Below are 12018 nucleotides of genomic sequence, written 5' to 3' on the forward strand. Positions count from 1 at the left end.
CAAGTAGTCCATGAGATCCAATTGATTGACTCATTACTACTAACCATAACCATAAAAGAAAAATAAAAAAATAATAATAAAAGAAAAGAAAATATTTAATTTACAATTAATTAAAACACCATTTAAGCACATAATCTAATTAAACAATTAACACATGGACAAATACAAATAACACAGACACATAATCAAATACTCAAGTAACACTTAATTCAATTCAACCCATAAGTAATTAGTCAAATAATCAATTAAATAATTAAAAATACAATTAAAATAAATAAATACCGAGACTATCCTTTTAAAACTAAGGGTATTAGATCCGTATTGATAAGTTTTTCAGAGTTGACCTGCTTCAGGGCATGTTATGAACTAGTGCCTTATACTGTCATGCTACCTTGCTGACGAGTAGGTGTGGGTGGGTTCTGGTCGCTGTTCGTATTGCCTTGTCACTCTTTCCTTTTATCGTGTTTCAACGTTTCGTTGTCTTGGGATTCTCTCAATGGTTGACGCTGAGTTAACGTGCCGATTCGTATGAGGTGTCGTCTCAGTTCGTGTTTCGAGTTCCTTTAGTTAATCTGGAAACTTCTAGTGTTGTCCTTCAGTGCTTTATAAGCTATCCTTCGTTTGACCTTTTGTTCTGCCCCTGCTCTGTTCTTTTCCGGTGTGTTCTGAATTTCGGGGACGAAATTCCTTTAAGGAGGGTAGGTTGTAATGACCCGATCATTTTCCTCCCTTTCCTTTTTCCTGAAATTTTACGGATAAATTTTTTTCGTTTAATTTTCTTTTTTGAGCTCTGTTTCTTGTCACATAGTGTCGTCTCGAGTGCCCGGAAATGGTTTCCGAGACTCTTTCAATTGGATTGATAACTTCCTTTGAGGACCGAGTCATTTCCACACTTTCACTTTTCGGACACTATTCACTTTTTGTCCTTTTCCTATTTTGTCCTTTTCCCTATTCTGTCTTATCTCCGTTTGTTAGTTTTTGGCACAACCTCACTTTTCATGCTCGGAGTTAGTTTTTGACTTCATGTGCCTTCATCTTGAGTGGTTTTCTCGAAATACGTATCTTTACTTTTGTAATAAAGTACTCTGGTTACTCTCGGTGTCCATAGGGGTATGGATGCACAATTCTGCAGCCTCTTTTTCTTTTCTTGGGGTGTTTTTCGTAAATATCTTTTGAAGATATTTTATTTCAGGGGCATCTAAGAAAATATCTTCTGGAAGATATTTTCATTCTGGGGCAGTTTTGTAGTTAACCCTTTTTGTAGGGGCCATTGTGCAATTAATGAAAGTTATTGCAAAATGCCTCGTCTGGAGCCTGGATCCTCATATGGGATTTATTTTCACATTTCATCGAATCGTGTACTCTTAGAATTTCTTTCTGGTCGTTTTCCCCAGTTTTAGGGATTTTTGACCCCGGTTGCCGCCGAACTTGTTCGGGGTATATCTCTCTGCTTGGGACTCGGTTTTCGACTCTGTTTCTTCCGTTGTTCATATTTTCTCATTTTGAATCTTTTTCATTCACAGAGTTTTGTCGATTAAGCACGTTTACTCAAATTCTACTTTTCTGGACCCGGTGGGGCCCTTTCAGGGCACTTTTTGAGATTTCTATAAGTAAGTTGCCCTAATTTTTAAAATCAGATTTTCAAACCTTCTTCCTCCTCTTGGCCGGCAGCCATGGGAGCCCAAGGGGCTGTCTTCACTCTTTCTTCTCCTCCACTTGATTTCCTTGGTAGAAAATCTTCGGCCTTAACATTTATTGTTCGCCTTGACGTGTTCTACCTTTCCCCTTTATTAGAATGCATTTCTGACCATTTCTTGAGTTCGGGTTTGAAGTTAAGTTATGATTTTCATGGGGCTTCCTTGGGATTCTTGTTCATCGTGTTGTCCCCGACAAAACCCTTCGGTATCGTCGGATTCGAAACACTTTTCTACCGGTGGGGATTTGAGATTTCCATCTCAAATTGAGGTAGGGGGTGTTATAGGTTATTATTCTTATTATATTGCATGCTAGTGATATTTATACAACTTATTTACATACTTTGGTAACAAATTTAGAGATTTTATTATTTATTTTTCTTGTGAATGATTTGATTTTCCCGGTTGATTATACATTTGTTTAAACATGTGGCACGGAATTATATTACCTCTTGGTATGGTCATTGACATATATTAAATTGAGAATTTTTGGACAAGTAATGAAGATTTTATTTAATATTTTTCTTGAGTAAATATTTAATTCATGTGGCCTTATCTAGTTTGAAATCAATATGTGTTAGCATATTATTTTAGGCTTTAATACACTCTTCAACATATGTGAAATTGAAAGTAATCAGAGATCTTTTCAAATATAGTAATTATTAATTAATTTGATTAATTAATTTGCTCCAAGTGCACTATTTATTTATTTGAAATTCCAACTTGATATTCTTGATGTGCATGACATATACTTTCACATATATTAAATCTAGAATATTTGATTAGGTTTTGAAACCTTTCATTTAATTAATTTCTTTGTTTGAGATTTAATCCTCATGATGATATACAACTTGGAATTAAAGTGTGGCATGCTAGTAATTTAGGCCTTGGTATACTTGTTAACATATATTAAATTGGAATCATTTAAATGAAAATTGTAACTTTTTTTTAATATTTATCTTTGGTGACAGTTAAATTTACATAGATGTAACTTGCATGAAATAAGCTTATAATGTGATATTACAATAGGCCTTGGCATGTTCCCTAACATATGTTAATTTGAGAACATTTAAATGAGTTTGAAAATCTAAAGATTTTAATTAAAATGATTAATTAAAATCTATTTAATGGTTCCCTTGGCTTAATTAAGTTTTTAACTTGATATTTGTAATGATCATGACTTGTTTACTAGCATATAGTAATTTGGGACCATTTGAAGTTGTTTTAGAACCTTGGGATTTAAATTAGCATGATTTAATTAAAATTCCACTTTATTGCTCCAACAACCTAATTGAGTTTTATAATGGATATAGGTGATGACCATGTTATGTCCTTTAATATGTATTAATTTGAGGTTGTTTGGAATTGAATTGGGATCTAGAGAATTTAATTATGTTTATTTAATTAAATTCTATCTAATTGCTCCATGGATTTAATTGCGTCTTGGAAGTTGTTTCTATATTTAAATCATGGACTTGGACTTGTTGTGTATTCACTTGGTTACATTTGAGCATTTGATAACATTGTTGTTATATTTAAATTCATGAGCTTATGTTTTCAATGTTGAAAGATATTGTTATAGCGTGTAACAAATCGCACACTGAAGATTCGACATTTGTCATGCCATAGTAGTTGTGGACTTAGTACATGTATTGTATGTGTTTCCAAATTTGGTTGTGTTTGGTAGATAGTTGATATCTTGTATATACATGTTGATATATACATTGTTGCACAACTTGCTGATTTTGGAAACTTGGGGATGTCGTTGTTTGGCTACGGCTAGGACTTAATTCTAGTACTGGGGATTGTCCCTCTATATAGTCTAGTGCGCACATAGGGAGGTTACCTGTGGGCTAGTAACCCTAAGTAACTATGGTGTCGGTCTGATTCGGTATGACGTCCAAGTATCCACTTTGGTTGATTTCGCATTTCTTTTCAAGTTGATAACTAGATAATATCGTAACTTGTTGTTCTTTGTTTGATTTACCATTTTAAGTTGCAAGATGTTAACTTTGAGAAATTATGCTTTAAGCGTTGTATTGGAAGTTCCAATGTTGGTCAAATTGTATCGATATCATGATTTGTGTTTTAATGTTCAAATGTAATTTAGGAATGATCCTATAGATTCATTTTGAACATAGACGTTAGGTAGCATGACCCACTCTTGTTGTTTTCGTATTTTAGGTTTCAAGTTGATGACTCTGAGAATCTATATCTTGTTACTTTGTATAACATGTTTCTATGTTATTGAAATGCATGAATGATGTGATTTATGCTAGAAACACTCTAAGGTAGCTTAGGATGCTTCCTGAGTCTCATTTTGATATAGACGTTAGGTGGCATGAACCCTTTTAACATGTTTTACTATAAGGTGATAAAATTGTAAAATGCTAGGTTGATGCATGCTCATCTTTTACGAGTACCTTTATGTTACTCACTCACGTAGTGGGGACAGTCTTCAGGTACATGAATCAATGTTGAGATTCTCATTATGCTTGAATGATTTGTGGACTTGAAGATTTCTATTCTTATGAAGGTTGGCTTGAAATGCCATTTGTAGCCATTTTGTCAAATGCGTGTATTTGATTCCAAACTTGTTTTATGTGCTTAAGCACACTTTTTTATATTCATTCTATGTATATAATTTGTGGCCAAGGGCCAAACTTCATTTTTAATCCATGTATATTGAAAAATGTATATTGAAAAATGTAGAATTTGGCCTTTAAAGAGAAAAGTATGAAAACTTGGGTTTCAATATATCATTTTCACATCGATGTGTGCATTGTGTATGTAATTCATCCTTTAGCATTCATTTTCTATATGTGAGGTGTGGCCAAGGGCAAACATCATTTAGTTTTCATTTTTGCATCTTAGTTCACATATTGCATTTTTGGGCTACAATAATAGAAACCGAGCCTTTAAGGGTTCATTTTCAAATCGGGTGGTGCAAAGTGTGTTCCGGCACCTATACTAGGTCTCATTAAACTTGTATGAAGTGTGACCAAGGGCCAAACAATAATTTAAAATCATTTGTCAATTTTAAATTTCAAAATTTCCATTTCATGTGTATTTTCGCCCTTTTGGCCATTGGGGGGTCAAATTTTGCATCGATGGTATTTTTAAGCCATGGATCATTGTAGCGCGTCCTAATAGGTAAGTTACGTTTGTGTGCATGATCGTTTTCAAGAAAAACCTCTTCCTTGGCAAATTGAGCCTCCTAGGGATTCATTTTGCATTTTTCTTGCATAATCTTCTAGGGGCATTCTAGACCTTTCACATTAGTTTTATTTTCTTCTTTCTACGTGGTCGCTTAGAAAACATGATTTTAGGGGGGGTTTCTTTTTTGTGTTTTTCCAAAAAATGTCGTCTTGGTATCGAAAATCCATCGCAAAGTTCAGCATTCAATTTTGCATTTAGCAACTTTTTAGCCTTCAATGACCAGATTTCATGGAGGGGCATTTTGGACATTTTACAGTGAGTTTTTTTTTTTGAATTCTTCGGGAGGGGTTTCTTTTTCATGTTTTTTCAGAAAAATTCATCTTCTAGCCCGTTTCCGCTCTCAGATCAGGACAGTCACTGTAGCAACTTTTGCTCTCTTGTCCAGTTCTGATTTTGGGACATTTCGGGAATTTCTTTTGAAAAATAAATTCCGGTTTTAACATGGTCACATAAAAAACATGATTTTAGGGGGGGGTTTCCTCACAACATTTTTCCAGAAAATGTCATCTCAGACCCGAAAACCCCGCGTCAAATCTGATTTCCTGTGCGCATATACACTATTTGAAAAAGTTTGTTGTAAGGGCATTTTGGGGATTTAACGTCAAAAATAAAAATTTTTTTTGATATGGTCAGCTTGAAAAATTATTTTAAGGGGGGTTTCTTCTTCGTATTTTTCCAGAAAACATCATTTTGTACCTCAAAACGGCACACGAATTTCAGCATTTTTCCTAAGTTACTATTCACGACCGCGGCGACGTCAAAACTTTGTTTTGACTTTTCTCTTCCGTCCGGACTCCGAATCATGCGATTCTTGAGTCCATCTTAATTAGTTTTTCGTTGTCTTTCGAGCGGTGTGCTCGGTGGCACCCGAATCCATATTTTCAGAAAAGACCATTTTGCCCCGAGGGGTTTATTCGTCATATTTTCGATCTGCTACTTCCGCATCAGTTCTCATTGAGTTCCACGACATCATGGAAGGTCACTTTGACTTCTTAGAGTCTTGTTTTCTGTTTTCGCTTCTGCATTCGGATCCGTTATCGGGTAAATCTTCGGTTCATCACAGGACGCGCTGACCTAAAAACCAGGGTCGTCACAGTTCAATATTCACAACTTCTGAGGAGAATGTTTACACTATCTTCTTTAAGGAATTAATACTATAAGCTGGCCTTGCACTCCGTTCTTTTCATAAAATCTATCATTTTAATAGTATAACAACATGAGCAACAAGAATAATTTCAATATCTATTATTCCTTATAGATATCCAACACTATCTTTATCTACAGTGTGGCTACATGATGCTTTATTTTGATGCTATTTTTGTTCGTTTTCTTTAAATATAAAGACACTAACCTGGAAAATAGCATCAAAATAAAGGGTAACAAGCATCAAAATAATTTTATCACTATTAAGTTATAGAACAACTAATTTTTAAACATACACTATATTCTCTCCTCTCCAATATTATGCACCGAAATCTTTTCTTTAACAACCTCATGATTAACACAGTGATCTATTCCTCTTTATTTTTTTTATTTTTATTTTTTTCGCAATTGTTAATTTGATAGGTATATGGTATGCTGGAGATAAGGGTTTAATCTTAGCCCTTCTTTATATATATATATTTCTTTGCAAAAATGACACAACCAATTATATTCAATCAACCAAAAATAAAGCAAAAATGACACATTAGAGATCCATTTGCAGAAAACCAAATCCATAATTTATATAGAAAACCACACAACCAATTCCATCGAATCAACCAAATCCACACAAGTAACAAAGAAATTCACAATCAAATATTGGGGCTGATCTCGATGAATTACCTGAATAGAGCCCAGAATAGAAAGTCTTCTAAAGATCCGGAGCACAACACGTACCTGAGTGAGAAATCTAGAGATTACCAACCAAATCAAAACCTTAACCAAAATTAGATATGCCAGAAAACCTCAAAACCCCAATAAATCGTAGGGAGAGAAAGGGCGAGAGAGAACTGGTTGTAGAGAGATGTTGGAGAGACCAAATCAATACCTTAACCCAAATTATCGTAATCAAAATAGAGTTCCTCTGCACATGGATAGAGATAAAGGAGCGGCAGAGGCCGTAGAGTGGAAAAGGAGATAGGGTTAGGAACGAAGGAAGACTATACGGTATAAACCACTCCTCTTAACGTCATGGCGTAAGTTGTTCCCCGTGCTATTCTCCGTGTTTTCAATAAAATGAGAATTGCATCTCAAAAACAAGGAAAACAACTTTAAGTTGTTCTCAAAAAAGTGAAACTATGAGAACTGCTCTCTAAAAATGGTTCCAAGCAGAGAAAAAAAAAAAACAGTTTTGAATTTTTTGTAACTCCCGGAATAAAAAAAAAACGGTTCTAGACTATACAATCCAAGCAGAGCCCGAGTTTTTGAGTAAAATTATGACATAGTGGTTGTTGCGTGGTGGATGCTTCGGAGTGGTTAAAGGAGGACCTATCAGGACTAGTCCATAGCTTATCTACCTCTATACTTGTACAGGGAAGGAAACAAAATTAAGACAATTTGATTTCGTATTCCTCCACGTGGTATTTGGTCAATTTGGATGGCTAGATCTCAACTTGCAATAAAGAGATCTCTCTCTCTAGGTATATAGTCTTTGGTCAACTTGGATGGCTAGCTCTCAACTTGCAATAAATATTTCTCTCCTTCAAGGTATATTGCAACCATCATACAGCTAGCCTAAATAAAGGTGGGTCCAGATGCTGTCATTTTCGATTAGTAGTTGGAAATCAGTCTCCTAATAATTTTCCTTAACCAAAATTAATGCCTTATCCATTGTTTGTGTGTACTTGACAGGGGAAAAAGAGATCGCACTTCCCTTCCCTTCCAAATATTGTAGCTGCTGCAACCACAAAAACACCGGATTTTCAACTCTTTTCTACCCTTCCAGTCGGGTTTGGCGAGGGCGAGGGCGAGGGCGAGGGAGAGGGAGATTGAAATGGCCGTGGAAGCAGTGGCATCAATTGTGATAGAAAAACTTACGGTGCTGATTGACAAATCATTAATCGTCGACAAAGTGATAGATCATGTGCGGGAGCAGATTAGAATTGCTATACAACGCAGGATGATGCAGGATGATGATACAAATAAGAAGTATCTTCGCATTCTTTATGAAACAGAGGATGTCATTGAAACTTATGCTTTAGCCCGTCACCAGAGGAGGAGGAGCTCACTGTGGCCAGTTGGTGGCCTCTTCAACCACTTAAGGTCACACCGAAGCTTCCATCGGAAAATGCTGCGAATCGGAAAACAAATCAAACAACTCAACAACGAAAATTGTCAGGCGGCTGCTGCTGGTAGTAGTAATCATGCAATTTCTCGGGTGGGTAATGAAGTAAGGCCTGGTACAATACAACGTTTCAACTCTATACCAAGCTTCGAGAAGTGCCTGACGCCGAGGGGGCAACCTAGGCTGATGTTTAATTTGTCTTTCGAAGAAGAAGGACAATCCAGCATTGTAGGTTTCGAAGAACAAGTGAATAGCTTGGTGAACCAACTGCAGAAGAAGGCGGGCAAAGGAAGTGATGATGACCACGATCCTGTCATTCTCTCAATCATCGGTGAAGAGGGCTCGGGCAAGACTACTCTCGCCCGTGCAATTTACAAAAACAGAGGCATTAAGGATTTTTTTAAATGTCGCGCCTGGGTTTCTGTTTCTAAAGGTTATACACTCAAAGATGTCTTGCTCAACATTTTGAAAGAGACAGGGACTTTGAAGGATAAAGACGTGGATCTGACTGCGAATCAACTGCTTGAAAGTATGCCTAAGGCCTTGAAGAATATGAAGTGTCTGATTGTCCTGGACGATGTTCAGGCTGGTGATGTCTGGGAAGAATTAAAAGGCGCCTTTGCAGACATAAGAAATGGAACTAAGATCATTATTACCACCAGTGAGGAAGATCTACCTTTGCCTGCCAATCCACAAAATATCCCACAAAAGGTGAGCCCGTTGAGTGATTTGGATGGCTGGAAAATGTTCTTGAAGAAGGCCCGATTGACAGAAAGTAGTAATATCAGCAACGATCTGAAACAGAAGGTTCTGACAAAATGCAGAGGTCTACCACTCAACATTGTTCTCCTTGGTGGTCTGTTATCGACCAAGAATAAAACAGATGAATGGCTTCGAGTCTTGAATTCGAATCGGGACATCTTGTCATTGAGTTACAATGACCTACCCGTTTACTCAAAGCTATGCCTGCTTTATTTAGCGTTTTTCCCCAAAGAATTTGACATCCCAGTAAGGAGGTTACTTCGGTTGTGGCTTGCAGAGGGATTTGTCCCGAAGATGATTCCAGAGGATGTGGTACAGCAATCACCCACAATGATTCCAAATAATGTGTTACAAGAGTTGCCCAAGATGATTCCAGAGGATGTGGTACAACAATCGCCCACAATGATTCCAAATGATGTGGTACACGAGTCGCCCAAGATGATTCCAGAGGATGTGGTACAGGAATCGCCCACGATCCCAGACGACGTGGTAAAGGAATCGCCCAAGATGATCTTAGAGGATGTGGTACAGGAATCGCCCACGATGATCCCAGCGGATGTGGTACACGAATCGCCCAAGATGATCTCAGAGGATGTGGTACAAGAATCGCTCACGATGATTCCCGAGGCTGTGGTACAGGAATCGCCCAAGATGATCCCAGAGGATGTGGTACAGGAATGCTTTGAGAATCTGGTTAAAAGGAGCATGATTCAGATATCTAAAATGAGGTCTGATGGAAGCCCCAGAAGATGTAATTTACTGGGTTCTCTACATGATAATTTGTTGTCCAAAGCCCAAGCCATCAGCCTATTCCATATCCATCACAACTACAATAGCGGTGTACCACCTGCAGATCGTCCATCAAGTGTTCGTAGGATCATCGAGTATTCCGATATTAAGAATTGCAATCCAGCTGCAGATTTTCCAAGTGTTCGTAGGATCATCGAGTATTCCGATATTAAGACTTGCAAGACCTCACAACTTCAGAACTTGCGGTCTTATTTATCATTTAACAATCAGAAGAAAGACACACCGGCAACGGAAGTGGGGAAATTTGTTACCAAAATCATTAGTAACAAATGCTTTGGATTGCTTAGGGTTCTTGATCTAGAGGGCGTGTACAAACCGAGTTTGCCTGAGAATCTGGGAGATCTCTTTAATTTGAGATATTTGGGGTTGAGATGGACTTTCTTGGACCACCTCCCTCCCTCGGTGGGCACCCTACCTTACCTGGAAACATTGGATGTGAAGCACACCAATATCAATAGTCTACCCAAATCCATTTGGAAATTGAAGCATTTGCGGCATTTGAATCTCAATGAGATTCGACTCGACATGCCACCAGAACAAGGGCTCTTGACACTATGGGGATTATTGATAGATGACAAGAGCCCGGTGAAGAATGGTTTGAACAAGTTGCTTAAGCTCAGGGAATTAGGCATTACATTCCATTTGAGCTCTGGCAAGGAAGACATAGCTGACTGGGTTGCAAATTTAACTAGCCTTCAGTCTCTGAGGTTGAGATCCAAAGATGAGAGGGGATATCCTTTGGAACTCAATTTGAAGCCATTGACGGGTTTAGTGAAACTTTCCCATTTGTATTTGCTGGGGAATTTACGAAAGCTACCTGATATATCTCATTTCCCGCCGGTGGTTAAAGTTCTCACATTGTCAGTTTCACGGCTGAATGTTGATCCCATGCCAATCCTGGGGAAACTGCCAGAGCTAACTGTCCTCAGGCTTTTAGCGGACTCCTACCTTGGGAAAACAATCACTTGCTCTGGATTTAGTAAGCTTCGAGTCTTGAAACTATGGAGGCTGAAAAAACTGGAGAAGTGGGATGTTGAGGAAGGCGCAATGCGGAGCCTCAAGGAACTGAACATCAGATGTTGCGATAAACTGGAGAACATACCCCAGACACTGATGCAATCGACCACATTGGAAGACTTGATTTTAACAAACATGCCAGTCAAATTCAAAGATGATGTTCGACAGAAAAAGTTGACGCGTACATCCCTTACTGTCAATAATTGGGACTTTCCTCCTTTGCCGGTGAGTTCATTTCTTTTCTTTCCTCCCACTATCCCTCTCTTTTTTAGTTTTACATTATACCTATTAGCTTTGCTCCAATGTGTGAAAATTCATGTTCTCCATTCTAGCATAAATATATGCATACTTAAAACTTACATGGACTGAGCTCTTAAATTTGTGGTCATGGCAGTGGGAACAAGAATCGGACGAGAGCATTAATGATCCGACTCCTTCTAGAGATGTTGATGCTGCATTGGCTGATTGCTCCATTTAAAGCCAGAAACTAGAGCTTCAATACAGAAGGCCATTTCCCACAAGTGGGAAGTTCGCATTTTTTACTTGGAATCGTTTTCACCATCCTGCCCATTCAGTTCAATGCTGTAGCTTGTGCTGGAGGGTAGCTTGTGCTGGAGGGTCTCCTTGTATGTTCCTTATTTAATTCTGTATTGCCACACTTATGGGTTGGGTGATAAACTGCTAATACTTGTACAACTCAATGAGCCTGTTTAACCAATAAGGATTATGACTTCAGCTCTTATTGCAGTATTAGTTGCGAAGAAAGTGAAACCAAATGAAACTACACAATTTTTCCTCATGAAACACCATTTGAGTGGTAATATAATAATTGCAAATTTGATGGCATATAATATCCTAAACACCCACATATTATATATCTGTAGGTTCAAAATGTGAATCCCACTGTCAAATGAAACATATTGATTCCCATCAAAACAAGATAGGATTCACGACACTAGCACGGTTTAGAAACATAGTCTTCTATGCATAAGTTAATAGTACTTTTAGCAGAAAAAAAAAACAAAGAAGGAAGTATTTGAATGGTGGTTGATTAATTCACATACGTATCCTGACACTATAGCATAGAAGTTTTCTGCTACAAAATTTTCATAGTGAAAGGTTCTTTTTTTCCGTAGCAAAATGACTCTAGAGACGGAACACACATGTTCTGTTGATCAGTGCTCACGCCTACGAGGACTGAAATTTTCCATAAATTTAATGGCAGATCAAAATAAGTAGCTGTATAATATT

General features: G+C 37.5%; 1 protein-coding gene across 1 annotated transcript; it reads left to right on the plus strand.

Annotated features, from left to right (window-relative positions):
• Nucleotides 1-7815: 7815 nt before the first annotated feature.
• Nucleotides 7816-11507, plus strand: LOC132278926 (disease resistance RPP8-like protein 3). The gene is made up of 2 exons (XM_059780836.1): nucleotides 7816-10992; nucleotides 11162-11507. The coding sequence occupies exons 1-2, from the start codon at nucleotides 7888-7890 to the stop codon at nucleotides 11243-11245; spliced, it is 3189 nt and encodes a 1062-aa protein (XP_059636819.1). The 5' UTR covers nucleotides 7816-7887; the 3' UTR covers nucleotides 11246-11507.
• The last annotated feature ends 511 nt before the right edge of the window (nucleotides 11508-12018 follow it).

The sequence above is a fragment of the Cornus florida genome, unplaced genomic scaffold (genome assembly GCF_030987335.1).
Source record: "Cornus florida cultivar Cherokee Brave unplaced genomic scaffold, ASM3098733v1 CherokeeBrave_3.0.0_Hap2_Chr10, whole genome shotgun sequence".
NCBI classification, from domain to species: Eukaryota; Viridiplantae; Streptophyta; class Magnoliopsida; order Cornales; family Cornaceae; genus Cornus; species Cornus florida.

Coding starts and splice junctions, on each gene's coding strand:
- LOC132278926 (XM_059780836.1), top strand. CDS start 7,888: ATGGCCGTGGAAGCAGTGGCATCAATTGTGATAGAAAAACTTACGGTG. Junction 10,993..11,161: donor GGGACTTTCCTCCTTTGCCG/GTGAGTTCATTT, acceptor TGGTCATGGCAG/TGGGAACAAGAATCGGACGA.